At 38.4% G+C, this 27,767-nt stretch overlaps 2 protein-coding genes across 2 annotated transcripts; one reads left to right on the forward strand and one right to left on the reverse strand.

Moving 5' to 3' along the window:
• The first annotated feature begins 5,454 nt into the window (after positions 1–5,454).
• Positions 5,455–7,610, forward strand: LOC124868820 (trace amine-associated receptor 3). The gene is made up of 2 exons (XM_047366420.1): positions 5,455–5,513; positions 6,409–7,610. The coding sequence occupies exons 1-2, from the start codon at positions 5,455–5,457 to the stop codon at positions 7,478–7,480; spliced, it is 1,131 nt and encodes a 376-aa protein (XP_047222376.1). The 3' UTR covers positions 7,481–7,610.
• Positions 7,611–13,119: 5,509 nt separating this feature from the next.
• adra1d (adrenoceptor alpha 1D) lies at positions 13,120–27,040 on the reverse strand. The gene is made up of 2 exons (XM_047364848.1): positions 25,787–27,040; positions 13,120–14,327 (listed from the first exon to the last, which is right to left on the reverse strand). Exons 1-2 carry the CDS (start codon positions 26,739–26,741, stop codon positions 13,771–13,773), a joined length of 1,512 nt encoding a protein of 503 aa, XP_047220804.1. The 5' UTR covers positions 26,742–27,040; the 3' UTR covers positions 13,120–13,770.
• Between the last annotated feature and the right edge of the window lie 727 nt (positions 27,041–27,767).

Here is a 27,767-nt window from a genome sequence, read left to right on the forward strand (position 1 = left end):
ACAATTAGTGAAGAAGACATTTTTAACAGTATATTTTGAAAGTGCATAAAATGTTGCTGTTAAGCATCATCAAAATACTTAGTTGCCGACAATTTAAAAAGGCCTATCCATTTTCTAACACTTCTGCCAAGACTTTGTAAAATTCAGTTGTCCACAAATCCAACATCGAAGTATGAAAACTTAAATGATATGAAAATTCTTATATCAAATCCTATATGAATCAAGGCTCATGCAAAACATTTTTATGCCAAAACAGTTAAAATATATTCTAGTAGATTACATTGTCATTCCATAGGCAGTTATTTATTTTAATGTAAAGTTTCTATTAACCTAAACAGCTGCATTTATTTTTTCCCAGAAAAACTGGCTTGATCTAAGACAATTCTGATAAAACTCAGTAAAGTAATATGAATAGAAACTTCACTGTCTGCTATGTTTTTGGTGTGTACCTTTATTTTTTCAAACTCTTCTGAGGGGCATTGCTAATGACATGGGTAATCATTTGAGGTAAAGGCAACCTTATTTGCCTTCTAGTGAATTCAGTAAAGCACTAGAATTAACATGTCCTAATTTCAGGAACAGATGTGCACCATGCTGCCTTGCCAGTAGAGCGCACATCCGAATTGTCTTAGATCAAGCCAGTTTTTCTGGGAAAAATACATGCTGCTGTTTAGATTAATAGAAACTTTACATTAAAATAAATAACTGCCTATGGAATGACAATGTAATCTACTAGATTATATTTTAACTGTTTTGGCATAAAAATATTTTGCATGAGCCTTGCTTCATTACTCATATGAGTGACTGGTCTGAAAGAAAAGCTAGTGAGCCTTCTATTAAACCCTTCATTTAAAATTCCCCTAAGTTTAATTAGAATATGTCCGCCACGCTTGAAAAACGTTTGTCACTGGCTCAGGCCCAGAAGCTCAGCAGAAGTGGCTTAGATCCATTGCACACTGGCACACATGAAAAGAATGACAAACTGCTTTGGAGTGCGTCAAAATTTGTGCCTTTGTTGTTTTTTGATATTTCCACAAGACTCAGTTTTTAGCTTTATAACTATTCTGAGATTTTGCTATCAAATACTGATGGATTTCACTAAGTTTTAAGGTAGAAATCTAAATACAGTATAAACCCACATTCAAAATAATTTTCTTTTCTCTTTTAGGGGAAAACATCCATGTTATTGATGATGTAATCATTAATCAGAAATCTAAAATCTCAGGATGGCAACTGGCTAAAGCATCATGCTCCCTGAAATTTAAAGCCAGTATTGTCACAACCTTTTTTTGTTGAGAAAACATACACTTTCTGACCTAATGGGTCTTTTTATTTTCATGACTATTTACATTGTTGATTCTCACCACAGGCAACATACCTGTGAATGAACACACATGAGATAATGTAGTAAACAAAAAGTGTTTCATAACTCTAAACATTTTATATTGTAGATTCTTCAAAATAGCTGGCCTTTGCTTTGATTACTGCTTTGCTCTCTTGGCATTTTTTACATGAGGTGGTCACCTGAAATGGTTTTCCAAAGTGTCTTGAAAGAACTTATTGAGAGATGGCCAAAAGTTAATATTTCAGTCATCACAGCAAAGGGCAGCTACTTAAAGGGATCTAAAATAAAAATAAAAAAACACATTTAAAGTAAATTTTTAATGTTTTGTTTACTACATAATTCCGTATGTGTTCATTTACAGTTTTGGTGCCTTCAGTGAAAACATACATGCAATTTAAATAGTCATAAACATAAAGAAAACTATTAACTGAGAAAGTCACAACCCCCTGATCTAGAGGAGAAATTAAGAAACTTAATCTGAAGGAATAAACTTATTTGTGTTCATTATTTCTAACAATAATGAACAGAAATAAATTAACCAATATGGCAAGACCTTTTGTATATAAATAAACAACAAGGAAATAATCAAAGCACAAACACAAAAGAAAACCAAAATCCAAGCACCCAAGGATCATAACAATTAAGGCTTTAGTGGTTAATCCACTTAAGCCCTAACAACCCCAAATCTTACCCTTATTATGCATTCTCCTGTTTCTTAATAATTATTTTATTGATAGCATTGGCTACACAGTGGGGCAGTTGGTAGCACTGTTGCCTTGCAGCAATAAGGTCCTCGGTTTAACTCCCGGCCTGGGGTCTTTCTGCATAGAGTTTGTACTCCGCCTCTTGCCCGCAGATCCCTGGAGATAGGCACCAGCTCCCCCACAACCCAGTATGGAAGAAGCATTTATCAAAAATGGATGGATATCATTTTAACCAATTTTTGCCCTTATTTGATTCAATATGTCATGGCTCTTCATGTAAAATTCTTATTGTCTTTGCCAAAAGTTTACTTGACAATCATCAATAAATCAATAAAGTGATGTTTTTTATATTGTAAACATTTGTATATAAGCCTAAAAGTTACTTTAAAGGGCATTTGCTATTGTTATTTTGATCTGTGTAAATTACTTTTCTTAAAAGCAACTAGATCATTTGTAAGGTTAATTTCTAAATTCCTCTGTGATAAGCTACATTGCTTTTCAGCATACAACATTACTGAATGTTTCACTAGAGCATTTAAAATTCTAAGTCCCTTTGGCTGTCATTTCAACAATAATTTGAAGTCATTCGACAGGGGAGTTGGCATCAGAGTGTATTTTGTTATGGTGGATATTGTTGCATGCGTTCATTAAAACCCACCTCCCACATCTCCCAGTTCTGTCATGTCAGCGAGACATGATAGAGCATTTCAGTATAGTACACACATGAGGGCAGACGGTCATCTCTCCTCCGTTTAGGTGAGTAACATTGTTTACAAAATCTTTGATTAGTACCTGATGCAAGCAAACGTTTCAAAAAAAGATATATAAATATGTATATCCGAATTACGTAATCAAAATACTGTAATTTATTGTTGAATATGATACCACTCACTTAGCTTGTGTTTGCTAAAATAAGTACAAACTGTAACTAGAAAAGCACATAGCTGCTTATTGTGATGTTTGAAATGTGTTTGTGTGGTCTAACTACAGAATGAAAAGTTTTAAATGTAATTCCTGTTTCCTGTTTCTGTCCCTATCCTACATGAACTGATTTCTACAATACTCCAACACTGGAACTAATGTAACCAGGAGACAAGAATAGATTTTTAACTATGTTACTTGTTTTTTAATTGCCAGAATCAAACAACTATTATTTTTATATTTTTTGTAAATATTTTGCAAAGTATTACACACAGTGGATGTACATATCAAAAATAATTATATGTATTTGCCACAAATTATAACAGAAAAAGAGAACAAAGATTATCTAGATGATTGGTCACACTGCTCACCTATATTATACTCCTTACAATTGCATTGCTAGTCAGTAAAGACAAGATTGGCATACTAGGAGTTTTGCTGTGCATTTGAGTTAGTGTTATACTGAGTGGTCAAGAAACGGCTACCAGATACAGCGAAATTTGCCAGCACAGCCCAAAGAATCATACTGCATTTTCTCCAGCAGGTTCAGTAAACCACAATTTGAAATGAGACACTTTAGCAGTTTTCCACATTTTTTAAATTAATTTCTTGGCCATCATCGTACATTCAAGTTGTTTGCATAGATATACTGTCATAATGAAAGAGAGTACCCTAAAAGTTCAATTTAAGGATCAGGATCAAATCCACACTTATGTATTTCAGAAAACCAGTTAACAATGTCACGCCAATAATGGTAGAGTTTAGGGTATGACCAGAATAGGCAAGGCAGGGAGCCATCAGCAAATTTACAATTATCATATTTTCAAACAATTTAAGACAATGATTTGTTTATTATACTATTTATGGGTGCTGAGAAAAGATGTACAAGGAGAGAGATTTTTTTAATTCTACTCTTTTCAGTGGCAACAGGGGTGGGGGGGATCTCAGTTGAGATCTCTTAAGTATAGCTTTCTTGCAAGTAAACTGGGGCCCTTGCATTTGCTGCCCAATAAAGGTGTTGGAAGTGTGGTAATCCCAGTCCACCCATTTTTCTTGGTTTATGTAAATTAGTTTTTGATATTTGGTGGGCTGTGAAACCTCAGATGATAGGAAAAATTATTGAGACCTCAGATTTTAAAAAGGCTTTTATTAAGAATTAATATGTAGACCTTGAAAATAGTATAAAAACTTAGGGAAGGAGACCATTTTAATAGCATTTACATGGCCCATTGTTTAAAGTGTAAGAGTTCTCTATTTTTCAGTCTTCTTTCAGTGTACTATCTCTAAGGAATTGAATATTTGTTTTATTTTTTGAGTGGGGCGGCTGTGGCAGAGGGGTTAAAGCATGCAACCTATATTCAGAGGCTTCAGTCCTCTACACAGCCATTGCAACACTCTTGTGTTGTGACTCCTGGCCCAGGTGACCTTTGCTGCATGTCTTTTCCCTTCTCCCACCCCTTTTCCTATCAGCTTACTGTCTGACAAATGTGAAAATAACAGCCACTAGTGCTGCAAAAAAACAAAAAAAAAACCAACAAAAACAACATAAAAAATGTTTTTTTGGAATGTTTTGGTAAGACAGCAAGATATTTCAGTTTATCAGTTAGCTTAAATTGAAAGAGAGAGAAGTGGAGCAAAAGGGAAAAGAATGGAGGAGAGGAAGAAGGATCTAGAGAATACAAGATACAACACCCTGCTTGCTTCTACACCTGCAGCTTTTTTACCAAAAAGTGTACTGTACTTATGTATGCAAGATGTATTTAGTGGTAAATGCGGATCAATATAGAACATTTGTTTATCTGTAAACACCTGAATCTAAACACCTGTGGGTCTGTGAGCGCGCTTGTGTATTCAAGGTTTATCCATAAAAATATGCAATAGTGAGTGTGAGGTGCTACAGACCTGCCCCCCTGGACCTGTAACAGACACTGAAGAGATCTGAACCATAGACATCCAAAGGCCCCCCAGAGCACAGAAACCCCAGGAGAACCATCGCCGGGACTACCGCAACCCCCTCTGAGAAAAGCAGGGGAGAGTCCCAGGGGAACCACCCAGCAGCCACAGTGCAGAAGCCCCAGGGAGCTGCAGTGACGAGCCCACGGGCCCCGCCGGCAGCCATCTACACCCGAGCAGATCCAGCCATAGACCCAGACACCTGAGACCCCGGGACATATCACTCCCTAAGCCCAGGGGTCCAGGCCCCGGCAAGCTGCCACCGAGAGTGAGCTGGCACACACCAAAGCACGCAGCCCCAGACACAGAGAACCACAGGTCCACCAGCGGGCTGAGACACCAACCTCCGGAGGAAATAGGCCCCACATTTGATGTGGGGCCTATTTCCTCCCCGCTGCACTACCAGCCACCGGCAGGTAGCTCCATCCCCAAAAAGCCGACAAAGCCATACCCACAGAGTGCAAGCTCCACACACAGCCCCGCTCCAAGCACCACCGCTGCATCCTACCTCCCACTACACAGTGCGCCACGATGGCAAGGCAAGAGCCCTGCGGAACACTACCCACGCCCCCGCCCACAGGCGCAATAGGGTAGACACCACCGAGCACCGCGCCCACAACACAACCCCCGACCCCACACCAACTATACTATACTACTATAACTTTTACAGACTTAGACCCTTTTTGTGTTTTTGTGTATTGTTCTACTAGCCTGTAGACCCCGCAACTAGCTAATAATTTACCCAACTCGAGAGATTTATATCTACACATTTTCAGTGAATGACAAAGTCCCAACTCTTTCCCCTTAATAAAAACACAAATTTCAGTTTGTAAGAAAATAATATTGCTACAACCAATAAAAATGACTTTTAAGACAGGAATACCAGCCTACTGAATAGTATGTCCTTGCACTGTGCAGTATTTGCACTTAATGCTTGGAAGGGGCTCTTTTGCATGAATTACTGCATCAATGCAGCACTTCATGGATGCAATCATTATGTGGCTCTGCTGAGGGGTTAAGGAAGCCCTGTTGGAATAGTCTGCACTGTTGTGTGCAAATATTCAGTTCTTTCCTAAAGATGTTCACAATATGATGGCTTATTTTTAATTCATTCTTTGCAAAGAAAATGCTATGATTTCACTTCAGGAATAAACTTATTTTACTTATGAATGTGTTTTCTACTGGAGAAAACATTTGGACAACCCATGCCCTAATAGTTAGTGTTATTTAGCCATCTTGGTTGATATATATATTCTTTTAGCCATCTAATGTACCAGTCTACCAGACCATAGTCTGAGGAACGATTGCCCCACTCCTTCCCTTTAGCTGTGAGATGTTTGAGAAGTTTCTTGCATGTACAGTGTATTGAAGTCACTTCACTTCACAGCCCTTTTCTTAGCCAATGTAAAATAAAATAATATTTGAAAGTATATTTCCATTGTTCTTGTGATTACAATGAATGTATCTGAATGTCTGTTTTGACAGGTTTGATCATACCATGGAGAATAACAGTCTAGCATGGCCTGGAAATGAAAACACATCTCTTCAGATTGAGCTGCTGTCATGCACCACAGTGAGGAACCAGATCTCACGGAATTTCCTGTATGCCTTCCTCTCACTTGGCATTGTCTGCACTGTTGTGGGCAACTTCTTGGTTGTCTTGTCTGTTTCCTACTTCAAGCAGCTACAGTCTCCAACAAATTCTTTTGTTTTGTCCCTAGCAGTTGCTGACTGCCTTGTTGGCCTGCTGGTGATGCCTTTTAGTATGATTAGGACTGTGGAGGGATGTTGGTACTTTGGCTCCCTTTTTTGTAAGTTTCACTCCAGCCTAGATGTCATGCTATGTACAGCCTCTATATTTCATCTCAGCTGCATTGCCTTTGACCGTTACTATGCAGTCTGCAACCCCCTGGTTTACTCCCTAAAGATGTCCAACAGTCACGTAGCTCTGCTCATTGCCATTTGTTGGACTGTTCCTATGCTCATTTCTTTTGGCCCCATAATGCTAGATCTTCACATTGCTTATGTAGACATCTTTATTCCTTCAGATGTGTGTGTATTCTTGGTCAACCGTATTTATGCTGTCATGGCCTCTTTGGTAGCCTTTTACTTGCCTATGGCTATTATGCTTGTGGCATATTGGAAGATCTTCAAAGCTGCAAAGCGACAAGCCAAGCAGATCAGTGCCATGGAAAGCCAAATGGCTGCTGGAGTGGGCAAAGACTCAAGCAAGAAAAAAAGACACCGCAACACAATGAAGAGAGAAGGAAAGGCTGCAAAAACATTAGGTATTATCATGGGTGTTTTCCTTCTCTTCTGGATGCCTTTCTTCACTGTCAACATTGTGGATCCTTTCATTGAATACAGCACAGAAGTGGTCGTCTGGGATGTTTTTCTCTGGTTGGGATACATCAACTCATCTTTAAATCCCTTCCTGTATGGATTTTTTAATCGCTGCTTTCGTAGGGCATTCCTCTTGTTTATAAGTTGCAGGGTGTGTTTGCCTGGAATATCACCTGGGATGGAGTTATCACATTCTAAGAAAGAGACAAACTAATGTACAGATTCTTTGTAAAAAGAAAATATCTGTACATGCTTCCAATAGTTACAGAAACTCCAAAGTACGAGCTAGACGTGAGTGACAATAAAAATATATTCAAAAAAGCAACTCTAGTACACCAGATTTTTGTTAATGACTGGGCAATATATGTGCACATACTTTTAAATTAGTGCTACATTATTATACCAATGAGATGGTGCTGACAACATCCTTACTTTCACACTCATTGAGTAAAATCACCTCTATGTCTTTTATGTTTTTCTTGAAGGCATAGGATTTTATGACTGGTTTGAGATAATGCATTGGCTTTGTTAAACAAAATTCTTTGTATACCAACCTATTTTGCTGTCAGCATGAATGTACACTCACCGACCACTTTATTAGGTACACCTGTCCAACTGCTCGTTAACGCAAATTTCTAATCAGCCAATCACATGGCAGCAACTCAGTGCATTTAGGCATGTAGACATGGTCAAAACGATGGAGGAAAGTTGATTTAAGTGACTTTGAATGTGGCATGGTTGTTCGTGCCAGACGGGCTGGTCTGAGTATTTCAGAAACTGCTGAACTTCTGGGATTTTCACGCACTACCATCTCTAGGGTTTACAGAGAATGGTCCGAAAAAGAGAAAATATCCAGTGAGCGTCAGTTCTGTGGGCGCAAATGCCTTGTTGATGCCAGAGGTCAGAGAAGAATGGCCAGACTGGTTCGAGCTGATAGAAAGGCAACAGTAAGTCAAATAACCACTCGTTACAACCAAGGCATACAGAAGAACATCTCAGAATGCACAACACATCGAACCGTGAGGCGGATGGGCTACAGCAGCAGAAACCACACCGGGTGCCACTCCTGTCAGCTAAGAACAGGAAACTGAGGCTACAATTCGCACAGGCTCACCAAAATTGGACAATAGAAGATTGGAAAAACATTGCCTGGTCTGATGAATCTCGATTTCTGCTGCGACATTCGGATGGTAGGGTCAGAATTTGGCGTAAACAACATGAAAGCATGGATCCATCCTGTCTTGTATCAACGGTTCAGGCTGGTGATAGTGGTATAATGGAGTGGGGGATGTTTTCTTGGCACACTTTGGGCCCCTTAGTACCAATTGAGCATCGTGTCAACAGCACAGCCTACCCGAGTATTGTTGCTGACCATGTCCATCCCTTTATGACCACAGTGTACCCATCTTCTGATGATTACTTCCAGCCAGATAACACGCCATGTCATAAAGCACGAATAATCTCAGACTGGTTTCTTGAACATGACAATGAGTTTGCTGTTCTCAAATGGCCTCCACAGTCACCAGATCTCAATCCAATAGAGCACCTTTGGGATGTGGTGGAACGGGAGATTCGCATCATGGATGTTCAGCCAACAAATCTGCAGCATCTGTGTGATGCTATCATGTCAATATGGACCAAACTCTATGAGGAATGTTTCCAGTACCTTGAATCTATGCCACGAAGGATTAAGGCGGTTCTGAAGGCAAAAGGGTGTCCAACCCAGTACTAGCAAGGTGTACCTAATAAAGTGGCCATTGAGTGTGTATTTGTTCATTATAAGTGATGTGTTATCGAATAAACCAAATGTATTTATTAAACTGGTTTAATTTAAAACAAAAAGATTGTCTCAATAGATTTGTTCAACAGGAAACAAACAAAAAGGTTAAATATTCAAAGAGCAACCACAAATAGTACACATCAGATGTGAAAAAATTTATCTAGTAATTCAGATATTCCTTCTTCCTTCTTAGCTCAATTACAACTTCATGTTTTTTTTAATTGAAAATTATCTTTGTGACCTGCTGTAGTTAGAGAAATTGAAGTTATCATTTTCATACATTTAGATACAATCATGCAGGTAAAAAAAATATCATTTGATGCCAAATTTACATTTTTTTCTGATCACTTATCCTTGAGGTTTATATCATTTGGGCAAGACAAGCCGACTTTTGAAATTTCACCTTGCAGAACACATGCATAGTATGGGATGCAAGGATATGAACTTCCTCCCTGATAAAGGACATTATTAAATATGCTGTGCAAAATTGATTCAACTACATGATCTCAATATAAACAATCAAATGTTTTTATAATGTACGTTTTTGTGAGAATAAGTTTGTGATTTTACCGTTACCTGAGCCTTGAGATGTGTATTTTTGAAAATATGTATTTTAGCATTTGTATAGGTGTTGATGATCTTGTATAAGCATTTTACACATTTTCATCCTGAACTAATTGTACGTATAAGACTGAAAATTTTGATTGTTTCTTCTACATAATTGAGAACAGTAGACTACTTCATCACAAGTACATAGGAGGATTCATGGTGTGGGTTAACACTGATCTTGAGAAAGCCATGTGACCAAATCTAAATATTACATAAAGTTCTCAAGAAGTGTGTTGCAGTTTCAGTTTTTTTTTTCTTACCTCCGCAAAATTCTTGGTGTATTTGTGTTTCATTAAAAGGAATTCAACTTAATCTGTTGAGCTGTTGTTTGTGAAAGTTTTCTATTTATGTCTTTTACAAGGACTTCAAACCTGATTTGTATTTATTTATACATTTATACGACGAGCAAAACCCTCTAACAGTTTTCATTCATGTTCATTCATGTTACAGCATGTTCTGTGATAGAGGTAGACTCCCCAAAAGGAATGAATGGTGCAAATGTGCTTTCAGCTTCATGCTATTGACCGACATCTGACCCTCTGTTTAAAAGAAGCAGCCTGCACGAACAGCAGAAAATAGCTGCTTGCACCTTTTGTGGTTCCTCTGACCTCTTCTTTTAGTGAAACTGAAAATTGCCAACTCCTCTTCCACTGGTATGAACTTCCATTAAAATTGAGTTCCCATCAACTCAAAGCACGGTGGCAGAGGCAAAACCCGGGCCTGGGAGGAGTCCAGTGAGGCCATGGAGAAGGACTACTGGTTGTCCTTGAAGCGATTCTGGCAAACCGTCCGGCACCTCAGGAGGGGGAAGCAGTGCTTTGCCAACACGGTTTACAGTGGGGGTGGGGAGCTGGGATCATTATCAGGCGGTGGAAGGAGCACTTCGAGGATCTCCTCAATCCTGCCGTCACGCATTCCCTGGTGGAAGCAGAGGCTGGGGACTTGGGGTTGGACTCTTTCATCATCCAGGCGGAAGTCACCGAGGTGGTTAAAAAAGCTCCACGGTGGCAGGGCTTCGAGGGTGGATGAGATCCGCCCTGAGTACCTCTAGTCTCTGGACGTTGTGGGGCTGTCATGGTTGACACGCCTCTTCAACATTGCGTGGGTGTCGGGGACAGTGCCTCTGGATTGGCAGACTGGGGTGGTGGTCCCCATTCATAAGAAGGGTGACTGGAGAGTGTGTTCCAACTATAGGCGGATCACACTCCTCAGCCTCCCTGGTAAGGCCTACGCCAGGATATTGGAGAGGAGAATCCGGCTGATAGTCGAACCTCGGCTTCGGGAGGAGCAGTGTGGTTTTCGTCCTGGCTGTGGAACACTGGACCAGCTTTACACCCTCAGGGTACTCGAGGGTTCATGGGACTTTGCTTCAATGTATTTGTTTTACCAGAGTGAATACAGATTGTTTTATTTTTTGATTATAAACCCAAGTAATTTGAGAATTATGTTTTCACACACTCAAAATGATAAATAAAATTTATATGCTATTCTAAAGTGCTGCAATTGACTCGAAACATGGTGATATTGAAGGATTAAGGTGAACAGGGGACAGAGGAACACACATTTTTGAACCACAACCTGTTCATAAGCTCAGAAACAAGGTATCATCCCCAAATATTTCAGACAAGGTGATTATCCTGTCATCATGATGTAACAACTATAATTTTAGCATGATAACTAGGAAAATCAGTAAAAATATTTCAGACAACGCTGCTCGCAACTTTCTGAGTTTGACCCCACATCAAAACCTACAGAGCAATTCAGACTGTTTTGGGTAGAGTGAAAGTTGAATACTATTTTTTTAGGAAAACTCCACAGACAAACATGTAAAAGGGAGACTTGGCTGAAACTGGCATTTTTCAAATGTTAATGAGAGCTACTTTATATTTATGTCTTTAAGTAATACAGTTATATTCATCACAACTTTCTAAGCTTTTTATCCTGCTATATATTTTCTGAATTAAATTTTTTGTTTTAAGGACAACTTACGTTTTCTTACTAAATTTGAAAATACATAAGATAGACATAAAACTTACCTATTGACCTATTGACTGAAAACAGCTGCCAGTCTTAGTTCAAGCTACTTAAGATGAGAATGTGTTCTTGTGTGAACCTAAATGTGCATCTGCTGGCAGCTGTCAAATGTAGATAGCATAACTCACCTCGTGTTTAACTTTGCAGCAGGGAAATCAGTGAGAAAAGGGTGGTTTTGGAAAACTTAACTCAAAGGTCTGTGTTGCCCTGCATCTACCTTCTCATGTAAATTCTGGTCTAATCATACAGAGTGCCGAAATTGCATTGCAAATGAGTCCTTTTCAAAATAGTCAGCCACCAGCTGCAGGCTGTTTATTAACTCTGAGCCTTACTCAGAGTCATATCATAGTTAAATCAGGATCAAAGCTGTCAGTTCACAATTAGGAGTCTGGACAGGCTGTCACTTTGGCTAGCTCAGATGCTTCGTGTTACTTCAAGCTGTGAAAGTGAAATCAGCATATGGCAGTCTATGACTTTTCTAACACAAGTTGGAAAAAAGCTTTGAAAGGTTTCTCCCTTGTCCTGTTTTTAAGTGAGTGAATGGAAAATGGGAACTTCTAAAAAATATGATTATACCTTTGTCTAGTTTTCCATAACCTTTTTATGCACTGTATTAAAGTTAAAAGTTTTATAGCAAATACCAGAAACATGGATTTTGAAATGCTGTCTCTGCGCATTGGGCTTGCCACCAACAGATGTCATCAGATCCCACCGGATTGGGGGCTGACCAACTTGGTGGCTGGGATAACACCACTCACTTTTAACTTTTTTTCTCTGAAACCTTCTTAAAAGGTTTTACTAACACACCCACAGATATCTTGTTGGTGGGTGGGCAAGTGAATAGGGGTAGGCTTTCAGGGAATCACGTGGATGGACACAGTAGTGGTTCTTGGAAATTGGCGCCCTGAGTGAGTTCTTTCTTCCAAGCCCTGTACCACCACTTACAGAAAGAAAACCCCTACAAAGCCCCCAACATAGAAACTATCATGAAAGTTATGAAGAACATTAAGAACAGATAGATATATACTGTAAAGTTTAAACAGACATTTCTAAGAAGGTCAAATGCAGTCCAGATTCTTAGAATAAAAAACCCATTAAATAGCCATTTAGTATAAAACAACATGGTAAGCTGTGAAACAGATACCAACTTCTGCTACATTTATCAAACACAGTACAGTCATACACAGTATTTAGAGATTAAACATTTGTGTAATTATTTTTAGGAATGATTTAAAATGGAAAATACAAAGCATAACCTGTAACCTTTCCTTAAAGTCAAGAAAAAAAATATGAATAATCTTGTTGATTAAAATGTCCAAATCAAAAATGACATCTTCGAAGTGCAGTGGATTCATTTACACGGGTTTTTCTCTTTTTACTTTGCTTTACATCTGACAAAAACTTTACATTACAAAATACAAAGATGCAGATTCATTTCACATTAGCATTTACTTGGCAATGCAAATTACATTTTGATGTACATATGTAGGCCAGGATACCCTATAAATGCAACAGAATAAAAACTTTGCAAAGATTTTTCTTTTTCTGTTTTACAACCCCGTCATAAAAGGAATACAATATAATGTATTCTGATAAATTACACTCCAGAGTTTAAAATCAACAAAACAATACATTTTGACTCCCCTGTGAACACGTTTTCCAAGCAACTGAAAGATTGTTCTTCCTCCATTTAAAAAACAAACATTTAGTCAACAGATGTCACAGTTGTATTATATGCACCATCAGTTGCCTAATAATTGAACACTATGAATCTGTCAGAACTATAATTTATCAAACTACGTCAACACAGACTAACACCCACATTAAGAGCTGAGGAATGTGAATGTGTGTAAAAATGACAGAAGGTAAATCCAAGAAGTCCAAACTGTGGCTTTGACCAAAAACTGTACATAAAAACAAGTTGAAATGAAATACCAGTTAAGTCCAGTTTGCGCTGGTGTCACAAGTCTTCATTCTTAGTTTTAGACATTTTCTGACCGTAGAATCATGCTCCATAAGAGTGTCTGGAAAGCTGGACCAGCATATTCCTTTGAAAATAGCTAAAAGTATCCTCAGAAGCCCTAAATATCAGTCTCTTTCAGGCTGTAACACTCTGCCAGATTGTCGAACTGAAAACTACTCTGCTCACAGGAATTGTAAATCCCCATAGAGACTGTGTCCACCGTATCAGTCGGACCAAGGGGAGGTGGAGTGCCTTTTCCTGTTCCTGTTCCTCCTTTGATTTTACACGACAGATCATTCACTTTTTCTTTGAACTGGAAGGATTGTTTTTGAAGGGGAGAAAAAAGGCTCAGTTTCTTTAAGCTTAGTGAGCAATGTTTCCTCTTGCGTATCAAAGACCTTCCACAAGATTCCTGCATAGGATAGCCAGCGGTGTAGTCCCCACTCTGATCCCTGGTCATTCCCTTCACAGCCGTTCTCCACTTCTGGTCATAGAAGCGACGCAGGACCCTCCTCTTTTGGTAACACTGGCATCTGAGGATCCGAGTAAAAGCTCGCTGGAACTCCTTGCTGGAGCACGGGTAGATCATTGGGTTGATGCAGCTGTTGAAGTATCCCAGCCAAAAGATAAACTTAAACACAGATTCAGATGGTTTCAGTGATGGGAAAAAAGAACCTGAAAAACAGATGGAGACATCAAGAAATGTAACTTTTATAACCAAACCTTTGCCTAAGAAAATTATTACATCTTTTCTCTGGTGTCTTTTGAAAGCATTCACACGACTGAGTTTTTCCCATTTGTCACAAACGTCAATGTATTTCAATGGGATTTTGGTGGAAGACAGACACAAAGTAGTTCACTGTTGTTGACTGGATGGATAACCCCTTTATAGTGATAACCCTAAATAAAATCCAGTTAAACTAATATATGGAATATATACTTCTGCTTACTTAGTCCTTGCACAGCATCTACATCCCTTTTGAAGAACAGGTAATGCTAACGTTTAAACAGGCTCAACACAATTTCTGTTTTTGTTTTTTTGGCCAAATAACGTCATACAATGAACAAACAAATGTATTTTGTAATTTTTACTTGTTGGATATCATGACACACAGGTTAAACTATAGTATGAGGTCACTTCTCTTCTGATTTATAAGTCTGTCACTTTAGCCTGCCTTGAAGTAGATAAACAATCCCAGCAAGAGGACCAAACTATCAGGAGATATATAAAAACTGTACTGAATGTCCATGTAATAATTTACTTTAATTTAAATAGTATTCAATTCATAGTAACATGTACATGTTATGGTTATGTCACAGTGAAAATCACTGTGTAGCCTATCTTATAAACCTTTCTTGCCAGAGTCCTGGACTTTCCTGGATTTTCCTGCGAAATGTATTCTGTCCTGTTGCAGAGGTATGATATAAACTAGTTCAGAACAGTGTGACAAAGTCCAATAATGTGACATAGCCAGTTATTGATGATCCAGTGGTCAAAGTTGCAGACAGATCAAGGAGGATGAGGAGGGAGATTTGCCTGGCATCTACTACCATCATTGGGTAATTAGTGATTTTGACCAGTGCTGTTTCGGTGCTGTGTGTAGACCAGAACCCAGATTGGTACTTTTCAAATGACTGATTATGTGGTTATGTAATGGTGAAGCTATGACATTTTCCAGAACCTTTGAAAGAAAGAGGAGGCTCGCAACCAAGGTAAGGTGTAAACAAAAATCCCAAGCTTTGGACATTTCATGGAGCACTGTTTAGTCCATCATCTTAAAAAGAAAAGAGCATGTAGAACTGCAAACTTACCAAAACATGGTCATCCACCAAAATTTCGTTGTGCATGCTTTTGGAAGAAGGTAAAGAAAAAATGCATTGCTGAAAAAACTGTCAGATTGTGTTTTTTTGAGTAGGACCCAAGAGCAAACAGGAACATGGAAGTAGAACACTGAGTAGAAGAATTTAATAAAAAATAAAAACTTACAGCATGGCATGTGGAGATCAGGACATGGAACATGGACAGGGCAACAGATGGAACAACATGGGCGGAACAGGCATGGTTACAGACATGGTGCAGGAATGGAAATAGGAGAATCCAGAAGAAAACAATGACCAACAGAAAGCTTATATGGGTGATGGAACAGGTGCAGGCTATGGAATAAATGAAGTATAGCACATAAGCTGAATCTACTAGATTGCAAAGTTGCTGTGGCTGAGGATAGGAGACTAATTAACATGAATGGAGCTGAACAAAGGAACAACAAAACATGGGGGAAAGACAAACAGAGATCAAACAGGAAATAACTCAAAATGTACAAAGAAATTTAGAATAAACTAGGAAGCTAAACACAAGATTTAACTAATATGGGAAACATAATGAGCACAGGGAAATTAACTGAACACGGAAAGATATAAAGGAAATAACAACAGGGGGATGATCAAAATACAGACACAAAAGAAAATCAAAACCCAAAAACCTCTAGATTGTAACAAAAACATAATAAGATGCCTGGTTGCAGATTGTCACAAGCCGTGTAGGGGACAAAGCAAATGTGGAAGAAGGTGCTTTGGTTAGATGATCCCAAAGCTGAACTTTTTGGATCACATGCAAACTGCTAAATGTGTGAACAAAACACTGCACATCACCGTCAAAACACCATCCCCGTGGTTAAACGAGCGACGGTAGCGTTATGCTGTGGACATGCTTCTTTTCAGCAAAACAGGAAAGCTGTTCAGATTTGGAGTGATAATCGGTAAAAATACAGGGTAGTTCTGATGGAAATATGTAGCCAGAGCATATTTTACAGGTACTTCTCAAAATATTAGCATATTGTGATAAAGTTCATTATTTTCCATAATGTCATGATGAAAATTTAACATTCATATATTTTAGATTCATTGCACACTAACTGAAATATTTCAGGTCTTTTATTGTCTTAATATGGATGATTTTGGCATACAGCTCATGAAAACCCAAAATTCCTATCTCACAAAATTAGCATATCATTAAAAGGGTCTCTAAACGAGCTATGAACCTAATCATCTGAATCAACGAGTTAACTCTAAACACCTGCAAAAGATTCCTGAGGCCTTTAAAACTCCCAGCCTGGTTCATCACTCAAAACCCCAATCATGGGTAAGACTGCCGACCTGACTGCTGTCCAGAAGGCCACTATTGACACCCTCAAGCAAGAGGGTAAGACACAGAAAGAAATTTCTGAACAAATAGGCTGTTCCCAGAGTGCTGTATCAAGGCACCTCAGTGGGAAGTCTGTGGGAAGGAAAAAAGTGTGGCAGAAAATGCTGCACAACGAGAAGAGGTGACCGGACACCTGAGGAAGATTGTGGAGAAGGGCCGATTCCAGACCTTGGGGGACCTGCGGAAGCAGTGGACTGAGTCTGGAGTAGATACATCCAGAGCCACCGTGCACAGGCGTGTGCAGGAAATGGGCTACAGGTGCCACATTCCCCAGGTCAAGCCACTTTTGAACCAGAAACAGCGGCAGAAGCGCCTGACCTGGACTACAGAGAAGCAGCACTGGACTGTTGCTCAGTGGTCCAAAGTACTTTTTTCGGATGAAAGCAAATTCTGCATGTCATTCGGAAATCAAGGTGCCAGAGTCTGGAGGAAGACTGGGGAGAAGGAAATGCCAAAATGCCAGAAGTCCAGTGTCAAGTACCCACAGTCAGTGATGGTCTGGGGTGCCGTGTCAGCTGCTGGTGTTGGTCCACTGTGTTTTATCAAGGGCAGGGTCAATGCAGCTAGCTATCAGGAGATTTTGGAGCACTTCATGCTTCCATCTGTTGAAAAGCTTTATGGAGATGAAGATTTCATTTTTCAGCACGACCTGGCACCTGCTCACAGTGCCAAAACCACTGGTAAATGGTTTACTGACCATGGTATCACTGTGCTCAATTGGCCTGCCAACTCTCCTGACCTGAACCCCATAGAGAATCTGTGGGATATTGTGAAGAGAACGTTGAGAGACTCAAGACCCAACACTCTGGATGAGCTAAAGGCCGCTATCGAAGCATCCTGGGCCTCCATAAGACCTCAGCAGTGCCACAGGCTGATTGCCTCCATGCCACGCCTCATGGAAGCAGTCATTTCTGCAAAAGGATTCCCGACCAAGTATTGAGTGCATAACTGTACATGATTATTTGAAGGTTGACGTTTTTTGTATTAAAAACACTTTTCTTTTATTGGTCGGATGAAATATGCTAATTTTGTGAGATAGGAATTTTGGGTTTTCATGAGCTGTATGCCAAAATCATCCGTATTAAGACAATAAAAGACCTGAAATATTTCAGTTAGTGTGCAATGAATCTAAAATATGTGAATGTTAAATTTTCATCATTACATTATGGAAAATAATTAACTTTATCACAATATGCTAATATTGTGAGGACCTGTATGTGTTACATGGCCTAGTTAAAGTACAGAGCAAAACCCAAATCCAAAGTCAGTCAAGCATCGACGGATAAGCATCGAAAAATTTCCAAAAATGCTAAAGTTACAAAGCAATGAATTTGAATTCAAATGCATGCCACACTTTCCATATTACTATTTGTAAAACATTTTGAAAACCATCTATTATTTTCTTCCACTTCAAAGTTATGCACTACTATCACCTAAATCCCAATAAAATACATTGAAGTTTGTGGGTGTAATGTGAGAAAATCTGAGTATAAATAACTTTGCAAGGCACTGTGATTATATTGTAACATTCTACTAATACTTCATACATCATTTATCAATTTCCAGGAAGTCACTATACATTATTGTGAGTCACCATCAGCCCAGAGAGTTTTGGAGGTGTGGTGTGCAGCTGGAGCATATCCCAGTACTCCAGAGACAAAAGGTTTGATAATTATTTATATATATTCACAGTTAAGGTAAAACAATAAAAAACTTTCTAAAAAAGAAGATGTTGCTTTGGGGAAAAAAAACAGCAAAAAAAGATGTGCTGTGCAATTAATATTTAATATTTTAAACAGATACACATTGATCATATCACAAAAAAAAAAAAAAATTTTTATGTATTTCCGATATCTTTAGCGTATTTCGTTATAAAATGCTGGATTCCCTTGAATGTTGTTGTTTCCTGTTGTTTATTATTCCCCCGCCTGACCTGCCACCTCTCCATTCGAGGCTTTACATGTAACACAGAACTAAACAGTGAAACAGAGGCTGCTCGGCTGACTATTTATGTCAAGCTGAGACGTTCAATTGTCTTATGTGGAAGTGGCTTCCATGTAATTTTCATAGTGATGGTCTCGTGCTGTTTCGATATCATCTAATGACAACACACTGTATACCAACAAATGCACACAGGATGAATGTGTCATCCACTGAACTATAAATCGGAGCCGACAATGTTCATGGGGATGTTTTTATAGGTTTGTGTTATCCATGTGATCTTACTTTCAACTTTAATAAAACACTAAGTCACTGTTGCTCAAGCAATTAATATAGATATAGGTATTGAGGGATGCCCTGCACTGACTCTTCTTAACAAAATGATGTCACCTTCAAGGCAGACAGCATGATTCACCACTCTGACGCAAGGCCAAGCACCATGACAACAGGTAACTTTTTTTTTTTCACTTTGCTTGTTTACTGCCTTTCAGCTTGTTGATGTTTTTGATGTCTGCAAGGCGACTGCCCTTTTTGAATCCTATCTTAGGCATTTTTTTAATGGATACACTGGCTTAGCTTTTAAGACAAACTGTGAATCCGAGCAAAACCTGAGTGCTTTTGATTACATGCAGAATCGTACCAGGAGGCCTGTCAAAATCATCAGGAAAGTTTTTGTGACGGCTCTTTTATGTGAGAAGAAGTAATCCTGCACAGCCCAATGATGCAAAGCTTAGGGAGTTATCTCTTTCAAATTTAAGGTTTGATGTGAATGTTATATTTTAGATCTAACCTTACAAAACCTGGTCTCAGGGGCCACCATCTAGTCAGTCAGTACAAGCCTATATCTGTACCATACTGACTACCCATATATTGTAATAGAAGATAGGTATTTAGTTTTGCCTGAGCACTTTATATTACAACACATTAACACACTTCCTTGCCTGTCTAAATACTTCCAAATCTTTAGTTTCTATAATTATTTTGTAGTCATTTGGACATGTTTTAGTTAAGAGACAGTTCACTTTTGATTGTCATTTTCAGGGGGGTTGTTGTTATTATAGAACAACAAATTTCAGTCAAGCTATGTTTTTTTTTTTGTTTTTTTTTTTTTATGAGGTAAAGCCTAAAAAGTAAAAGTTTTCATGCTGTTCAATCTTGGCCAAAAAATTTCCATGATTAGACCTCTAATATCTTCTGCTTGCGGGAAAGACAAATTTGGCTGTTTGGAAATATTTCTGGTCGTACAAAACATAGACAGTCATGGTACAGATAAAAGAGCGACACCCTTCACTATTATTAAGGCAACACTGTTTTAAAACAGTTAACAAGCTACGATCGACATGTCTGTCCAGCAGTCGGCTGGAAGCTTTTTTACTCCAGCACATAGCCCAACCATCTAACCATCCAATATCGGCCTGTAAGAGTCTGAATGTGTCCCAAAGCAGAATGCCTTAAAGGTATGGTGTTCTGAGCAATAAGCACTTGAAAACATTGGCTAATTTTAAGGGGTATTTAATCTATATTTTCATTTAAGTCTATATATGACAATCTAAATAATTGCTGCTTTTGCCTTTAAAACCAGAGTGATGAGACTATGTAATACATTTATACTAAAGTTTTGCGTAAGCACCATGATATTGTGAAATGATAGTCTTTTTTCTCAACATTTTGTAGACTATTGTCTTAAATTTACCTCAAACCACCACACACCCAAGGTAACATATACCAATGATACTGTTGTAAGCACTTTGCTGCCATCTAGTGGTCAGAGTGGTACAAAATTCTACCTAATTTCTCTAACCGGCATGCTAAGTACTGAAATATGTATGTTTTGGTTGTTTTAAATTCTAATGAACAATCTCTACTCAATTTACAATCTATTTGACAGCAAAACACAAATAATATTTACCTATATAAAATAAGGGGTTAAGTTTATCATGCTGAAGGACTCGCACGGTTCCTTGCAAAGTAAGGAAGTTTCCTCAAAAATATAAAACTACACAAGGGGAGGCAGACTTTCGTTTCTTCACTCTTCAGCTCTGGAACCAACTGTTGGAAAACCTGAGATCAGTAGAAACTGTTGGATCCTTTAAATCCAAACTCAGAATACTATGTTTACTGTGGCTTTCCCACAAAGGCTAAAGATCAATGTACCACCTTGCTTCTGACATGTCTGCGTATTTTTAATTTTTATTATTTTAATGTATTTCTTGCTTTCAATGTTGTTGTTTTTTATCTTTGTTCATTGACTTTCCTGTAAGGCAGTTGAAATTACATTGGGTATGTAAAAACTTGCCTTGCCTTGTACACTGTAAGAAACATTTATGTCACAAGCGAGCTTAGCACTAAAGCACATGTTGAACATCTTGTTTTCTATAAGCCACTAATCCTCTGATCAAGATCACAAACATTTCAAGGAAGAAGATAACACATTGTTTTGGTTGTTTTTTTATTCCTTTTGATAGTGTTTTGAGCAGACCTGATCTACAGTTAGTTCCTGTACATATACAGTAACTGTCCAATACATTGACTGAAAAAGTTAAGAACTTGATTCTGAAAAAGCATGCAATTTGAGAATGCAAACTATCTACAATCTCTGGGATTTTTTCATGCTGTGCAAAAGTCCTATTTAATTAAGATGCTAGGTTTTTTATTATATCACAAAAAAGTCAGCTTTGTTATTTAAATACTGTTGTTGAATGTTTTTATAGACAACCAGTATCAGAACAAACCTGCAGGATTTAAAGATGAGACAGACGACTGTTGCGTCTTCATTTGCATCATCGCAGACAGAAGACCCTCTTGGCCCAACGTGCTAAAATTACACCTCTGTCTCTCTGTAAAAGGTTACTCATCAATGACTATCTCCGCAATCGACCGACATCAGTGTGTCTGACTGAGTATGTGCAAGCAAGACACTCCATAATCATCAATCAGTCATTTAGCAGTCAGCCCACAGAGAGAGATAAGATGGTACGTCATTAATCCCAGTGGGGATGTTATGTTTTAAAATAAATCCTCAGAGGAAGTCAGCCCTTTCACAGTCCTGCACTGAACAGCATCTGTGGCAAAAGGGCTGCTGGACAGATGGTTTCAATCACGTTTGAATTTATACGGGCTCTAATACGAGTTTTATGCTTCATGAACTAAATGCAAGATAATATTCCTGACACTTCTATTCCTGATCAATAGCACAGATTAGAAATCAGTTATTTCACTAAGATAATGAACTGATCTATAACTGAGCTGCTTTTGTTTTTCTGTTTTGAAGACAAATCTAGTGTTTGAGAATTGCTGTGGGACTTGTAATAAGGCTCATTGAAGTGTTTACCTGTCTATAATCACAATAAATAATAACTATCTGTAAAAAAAACTTTTGCATAGATATAAACTTGCCATTTTCTTCTCTATTTAATAAATGATGTATCAGTGACACTACCTTTTGCACCATTCTCCCCCTTTAGTCTTTGCTTTTGTCCTAGAACATAAGATTAGAGAAAGACTTCAAAAGACATGAGTGTTTTACCTGATGAGATACTTGGGATTTGTTCAGAATAGCTTTTACAATCAATAAAACACATCGATCAAACTTCAATTTGATTCTCCTCAGTGAGACGTATTTTCAGCCATTCGCAATGTTAGGTGACATATTGTTTCTCTTTCTGTGTCCTATCACACTTTCCAAATGTCAGTCTTCTAGCACTGAAATGAGACATTTCAAACTATTTCTCTTGAAGGTTTTAAAAAAAAAAACTGCCTTACAAAATAATAGGAAACATTTAGTTCACACAGGACATGTTGACAGTGGCATCAGTTGTATACACACACACACACACACACACACACACACTCTTGTTTTGCTATATGTAGTGAGGACCATGTGTTGACTCCCATTGACTTCCATTTATTTTGAGTCATTTTCAACCCTTTCTATGCCGTAACCCTGACAATAACCCTAAACCTAACCATTACCAGTGCTTACCTAACCCTAACCTTAACCTAAAGTCAATTCATACCTTAGTCCTAAACCTAACCGTTAGCAAAATAGGTCGTGAGGACCAGCAAAATGTCCTCCCTTTGGTACAAACGGTCCTCCATTTGATGGTGAAATCGGGAAAATGGTTCTCACTGTGATGCCAAGACAGGAACACACACACACATACACACACACATCAACCGAAGCACCATGCAATATATACATTATACAAACAATAAATAGATCAATAGGTATTTGCTTTTGTTCCTGCTTGTTTTTTTGTCTGACGGCAACACCAAATATGCTGTAAAATGTAGATATAAAAAAAAACAAAACTAAGCAAAGAATGCTAATAAAACAACAGAAAAAGAGAAAAGATGATCAAACATGGATGACATAAGGTGAAGGTCAAAGTAGCTGTGGTGGATGATGGCCCCCAAAACAAATTCTGCTCAGGGGAACATTTTCAAATCAAGGGGTGATGTGGTTAATGAAGATAAAAAGTTATTTTAACATAAAACAATGTTAAAAAAACACTGCATTTATCAAACATTATCAGACATATCTTCTGTAGAACATTAAAGAAGTAAAAATGTCTGCAATATGAATCTAGACCTGGAAAAGGAGAAAAGCTATTTGCATCCTTGGCAAGACTTTCTAAACTGTATTAGAACCCTGGTTTAAGAGCTAAAAATGGCATTTAATATTAAGAGTTTTCCATGACCTTTCTGTTTTTAAATGTATGAAACGAAACCCTCCATAAATATTATTACCATAGTTTTTGCAGCCCTCTGGGCTTGGAAGGACTAAGTTTCATTACTGAAGAATGCCACTCTGTTGGCTGCTCTTTCAAACAACTTATATTTGCTGTCTAAAAACCTTTACAGACTCAATCAGAATAAATATGGACATGAATCGCGATGTATTGATAACTCCTTGTTTGACCGCTTTTAAATCACCTCAGAGTCACAACAATTCAGTTTTGTTCTTTTTTTAGAGTGAATAAACAGCAAGTGAAATTCCCTAAAACATTTGCGTACCAATTTAAAATGATTCACTTTCATCCCATCTTTTACCTTCCCATATTTGACAACACCATAGTAACAGTTTTAGGTCAAAGAATTTATTTAATTTGAAAAGAGGCTATAAAGTTAGCTTTCGAATGGTGCAAAGATCCTGTGGTGGTCCAAAATTAAGACAACTACCAGATTCTAATAAAATAATAAAATCAAATCTTATGGCTTTTGTCTTTGGTGGTCCACCTCAGGATTTTTAGTGCTGTACTGACTGCAGGTATCTTTTTGTTTGCTTTTATTTTACCAGATGCCTTAATTTACAAGTTTCTGTGGTTAATTTAGATTTTAATTAAGTCTGATTAATTAAGGTACTGCCCTTTCAGCCAAATCTACACCGTAGAAGACCTGCATATAGATAGAAAATGCTTAATCACTCTAAATGTGGCAAATACGTCAATTATTAACAATGAACATCCATAATTAATATGATAAATCTCTAGCTTTTATCTTTACAGTGCATTGCAGAAGTACACATACCCCTTTTTCACATTTTGTTACACTCATACCACAAACTTCAATGTACCTTACACTAATAAATGTTTGTCTCTTAACGTAGAAACGAATGTTCAACAGCTGCCTTGAAACTACGTTCAGATTTGTATGGTTTCAACTCTGACAAGTTCAATAACAGTCAGGAAAATTTACAACAATTAGTTAAACATTGGAAATAACATAAACTTACGTTCTGTGTAAAGAACGGATTTATAGAGATACATAAAGGTGTATTTAGCCTAAGGAGGGCTGCCAGTTTTTCCAGTGTACTGGGATTTTGTCTGAGGGACCAACACAAAAAAGTTCATTATTGTAAGATGGAAGGATAATAATGCAAGATGTTTTGAAAAATTACAATCTGAAAAGTGTCGCACCTATATAACATATAAAATCATCTGCAAACACTTCTCTCCAGGGATTATGCAATCAGTAAACACGTTCAATCTATGTGTAATTTAACCTCAGTATAAATACAGTTATTCTGTGAAGGTCTTAGAGGTTTATTAGAGAACCTTAGTGAACAAACAGCATCGTGAAGACCAAGGAACACAGCTGACAGGTCAGGGAGAAAGTAGTGGAGAAAGTTAAAGCAGAATTATATATATCAAAATCTCAAGATTTCAACATCTCTCATTGGACCGTTTAGTCCATCATCTACAAATGCAAAGAGTTTGGCACAACTGCAAATTTACCAAGACATGGCCGTCAACCTGAAAGATCAGGTCAGGAAGAGAGAGCATTAATCATGGAAGCACACTGCACATTGCCTTGAAAACACCATCACTAAGGTGAGGGTGATGGTGGCATCATGCTGTGGAAATGTATTTAGCAGGTACAGTTGAGGGAAGGGTTGATGAGAGGATGCATGGAGCTAAGTAAGAACAATGCTGGGAGAAAACCTGTTAGTAGCAGCAACCGGTGTGTGACTGGGGTAGGGGTTCACCTGTGAGCAGGAAAACGTCCTTAAACGTACAATCAGAGCTACAATGAAATTGTTTAGGTCAAAGTATATTCTTGTGTTAGAATGGCCCAGTCAAAGTAAATACCTAAATCAAATTTAAAATTTAAAACAAGACCTCAAAATCCATGCTCACGGACACTAATTCAGACTGAGCTTGAGCTATTTTGCAATAAGGGGTAACTCCAAACAGACAACTATTGCAAAAAGTGTTTCAATATATATAAAATATTGACTCAGGGGAGCATAAGGTTAATGAATGATACACTTTTCAGATTTTTCATTGGGAAAAACTGAAAACAATGTGTTCCTGCATCTCATACAGTCCTAAAGCACACATTGAAGTTTGAAGTTGTGACTAAACAAAACGCAAAAGGTCCAATGGTATGGAAACCTCTGCAAAGAGCTATATGTCTTGAAGATTTTTTCAATAGCTCAACCGCAGTTGAATGCGTTTGGATGATACAGAGTAATACATTTTAAACATACCTAACGGTAGAAAGAAGAAAAAAGGCAGCCAGCAGAGGATGAACATCCCAACCACGATGGCCAGAGTTTTGGCAGCCTTTTTTTCTCGGGAGAACTTCATCAGGCGCACAGAGAGGGAACTTCTGAACGGGTGATTCTTACTGCTCTTGGAGCTGGCAGAGCGCGCGTCCTCCAGCACGCTGCGGCAGTGAATCCGCAGCACAACTTCTGCGGACTTGTTCCTCTCCCGTTTGACCCCCGCTTCCAGGCTCTTGGTGGTCCTGCGGGCAACCACGTAAACCCTAAAATACATTATCAAGATGACCATGAGCGGAAGGTAAAAGGAGAAGAGAGAAGAGAAGAGCGCATAGCCCGGTTCCTCTGTGATCCCGCACACGGTATCATGCTCGGGTGGTGGTTCCTTCCATCCCAGAAGCGGTCCCACGGAGATCACCGTGGAGGACACCCACACAAGCACCAGAATAGCAACTGCCCTCCTCTCTGTCATGATGCTCGGGTATTTCAGGCAGTATTTTACCCCGATGTATCGGTCTATAGAGATGATGCACAAGCTTAGGATGGAGGCGGTGCAGCAGAGCACATCCACAGCTGCCCAGATGTTGCAGAAAACTCGGCCGAACACCCAGCATCCCAACACCTCTAAAGATGCGGAGAAGGGCAGCACGATGGTGCTCAGAAGCAAGTCTGCCATTGCCAAGTTGACAATGAAGAAGTTTGTGATGTTCTGCAAGTGTTTGTTGCACACTACGGACAGGATGACCAAAATATTCCCAACGATGGCCACCAGGATGAAAACGGCGAGGAAGATCCCGGTGCCGACAACCTGCGGGTCCATGGTGAAGTTACCGCATTTTGTGATGTTGTCCTCTGGAAAGAAGCGCTCCAGAGCGGATGTGTTGAACGCTTCAAAATACAGCCCATGGTTGCTTTCATTCCTCAAGTTAGAGTCACTCATTTTTCGCCATAAAGAGAAGTTTAGTGCACGTTTTCTCAGGCAAACATCATTCTCACTCCATGCTGTCTTTAAAGCAAGAGAAGCAGACAGGCATCATCAGAACCAACATTTATCAAAAATGCAGGTTCAAAAAACAAATCTCAAATCATATTTTCTGAAAATTTGAATTCAGTTCTTCTGTGGTGTGTTCAAAAAAGGAGAAGCTGGGAGTGCAGTTAGGTCCATTTCAGTTTTTTCATCCAAGCGATGGTTTCCCCTACTGGTGACATCCTCTGTATCAACTCTGAGTGAGAGCTGGTAACAGCACGTAAACCCTACAGCTCCACCCACACCACTTATGTTAAGGCTGCCTCTAGAGTCTCCACAACAGAGAGCAGATTTCGTGCTCACATCATGATCTGCACTCTTTAAGTGATATGTTTCTCAATAGGTTTACTTGGTACACTGTAAAAAAGGAATTTTGGTGTTTATTAAATGTTAGATATACAGTTCATTTAAATTTTTCCAACCATTTAGTTTTAACCGTGATTTTTGCTAATTGTTAAATTCTAACAACAAATATTGTTCTTTGGGCAACAAATATTACTTAAACATTTCGCTTACAATTGAATTGAAGGTGGTTCAATGAAACCACTATCTCTTTGTGGTCCGTGGATGTCTTGGTAACTTATAACAAACAAATCAAGTTAATATTTTATGGGTGTTTTGTTTTTTCCTATGAAAGACAAAATTCTACTGAAAATACAAGTTGATTTTCTTCTTTTTGTGGTCAAAAATGTAAGCAAACAGAAATTGTAATTTTAGTTTTATTTTCTTAGCAGCCAGCAAGAGAGGCAAAAAGTTGGTCTATTTTCTCATCCATGCTCATGTCTCATATGCTTCAGCCTGTGAAGTCTCTGGCCATAAATGTTCAGGGGGTTCTTTAGTATATCAGATAAATAAATGCTACCAAACCTTCATCTTCTTTTTTGTTTTACAATCCTGGTAATTTGATGTTCTAAATTAAAATCTAATATTGATAAACAA

The sequence above is a fragment of the Girardinichthys multiradiatus genome, chromosome 5 (assembly GCF_021462225.1).
Source record: "Girardinichthys multiradiatus isolate DD_20200921_A chromosome 5, DD_fGirMul_XY1, whole genome shotgun sequence".
Lineage (NCBI taxonomy): Eukaryota > Metazoa > Chordata > Actinopteri > Cyprinodontiformes > Goodeidae > Girardinichthys > Girardinichthys multiradiatus.

Excerpts from the sequence above, each read along its gene's own strand:
- LOC124868820 (XM_047366420.1), top strand. The coding sequence starts at position 5,455 with ATGGCAAGGCAAGAGCCCTGCGGAACACTACCCACGCCCCCGCCCACA. Across the intron at positions 5,514-6,408 it reads CCGCCCACAGGCGCAATAGG|GTTTGATCATACCATGGAGA; the intron begins GTAGACACCACC and ends CTGTTTTGACAG.
- adra1d (XM_047364848.1), bottom strand. The coding sequence starts at position 26,741 with ATGAGTGACTCTAACTTGAGGAATGAAAGCAACCATGGGCTGTATTTT. Across the intron at positions 14,328-25,786 it reads TTTCTTCTTTCTACCGTTAG|GTTCTTTTTTCCCATCACTG; the intron begins GTATGTTTAAAA and ends TCTGTTTTTCAG.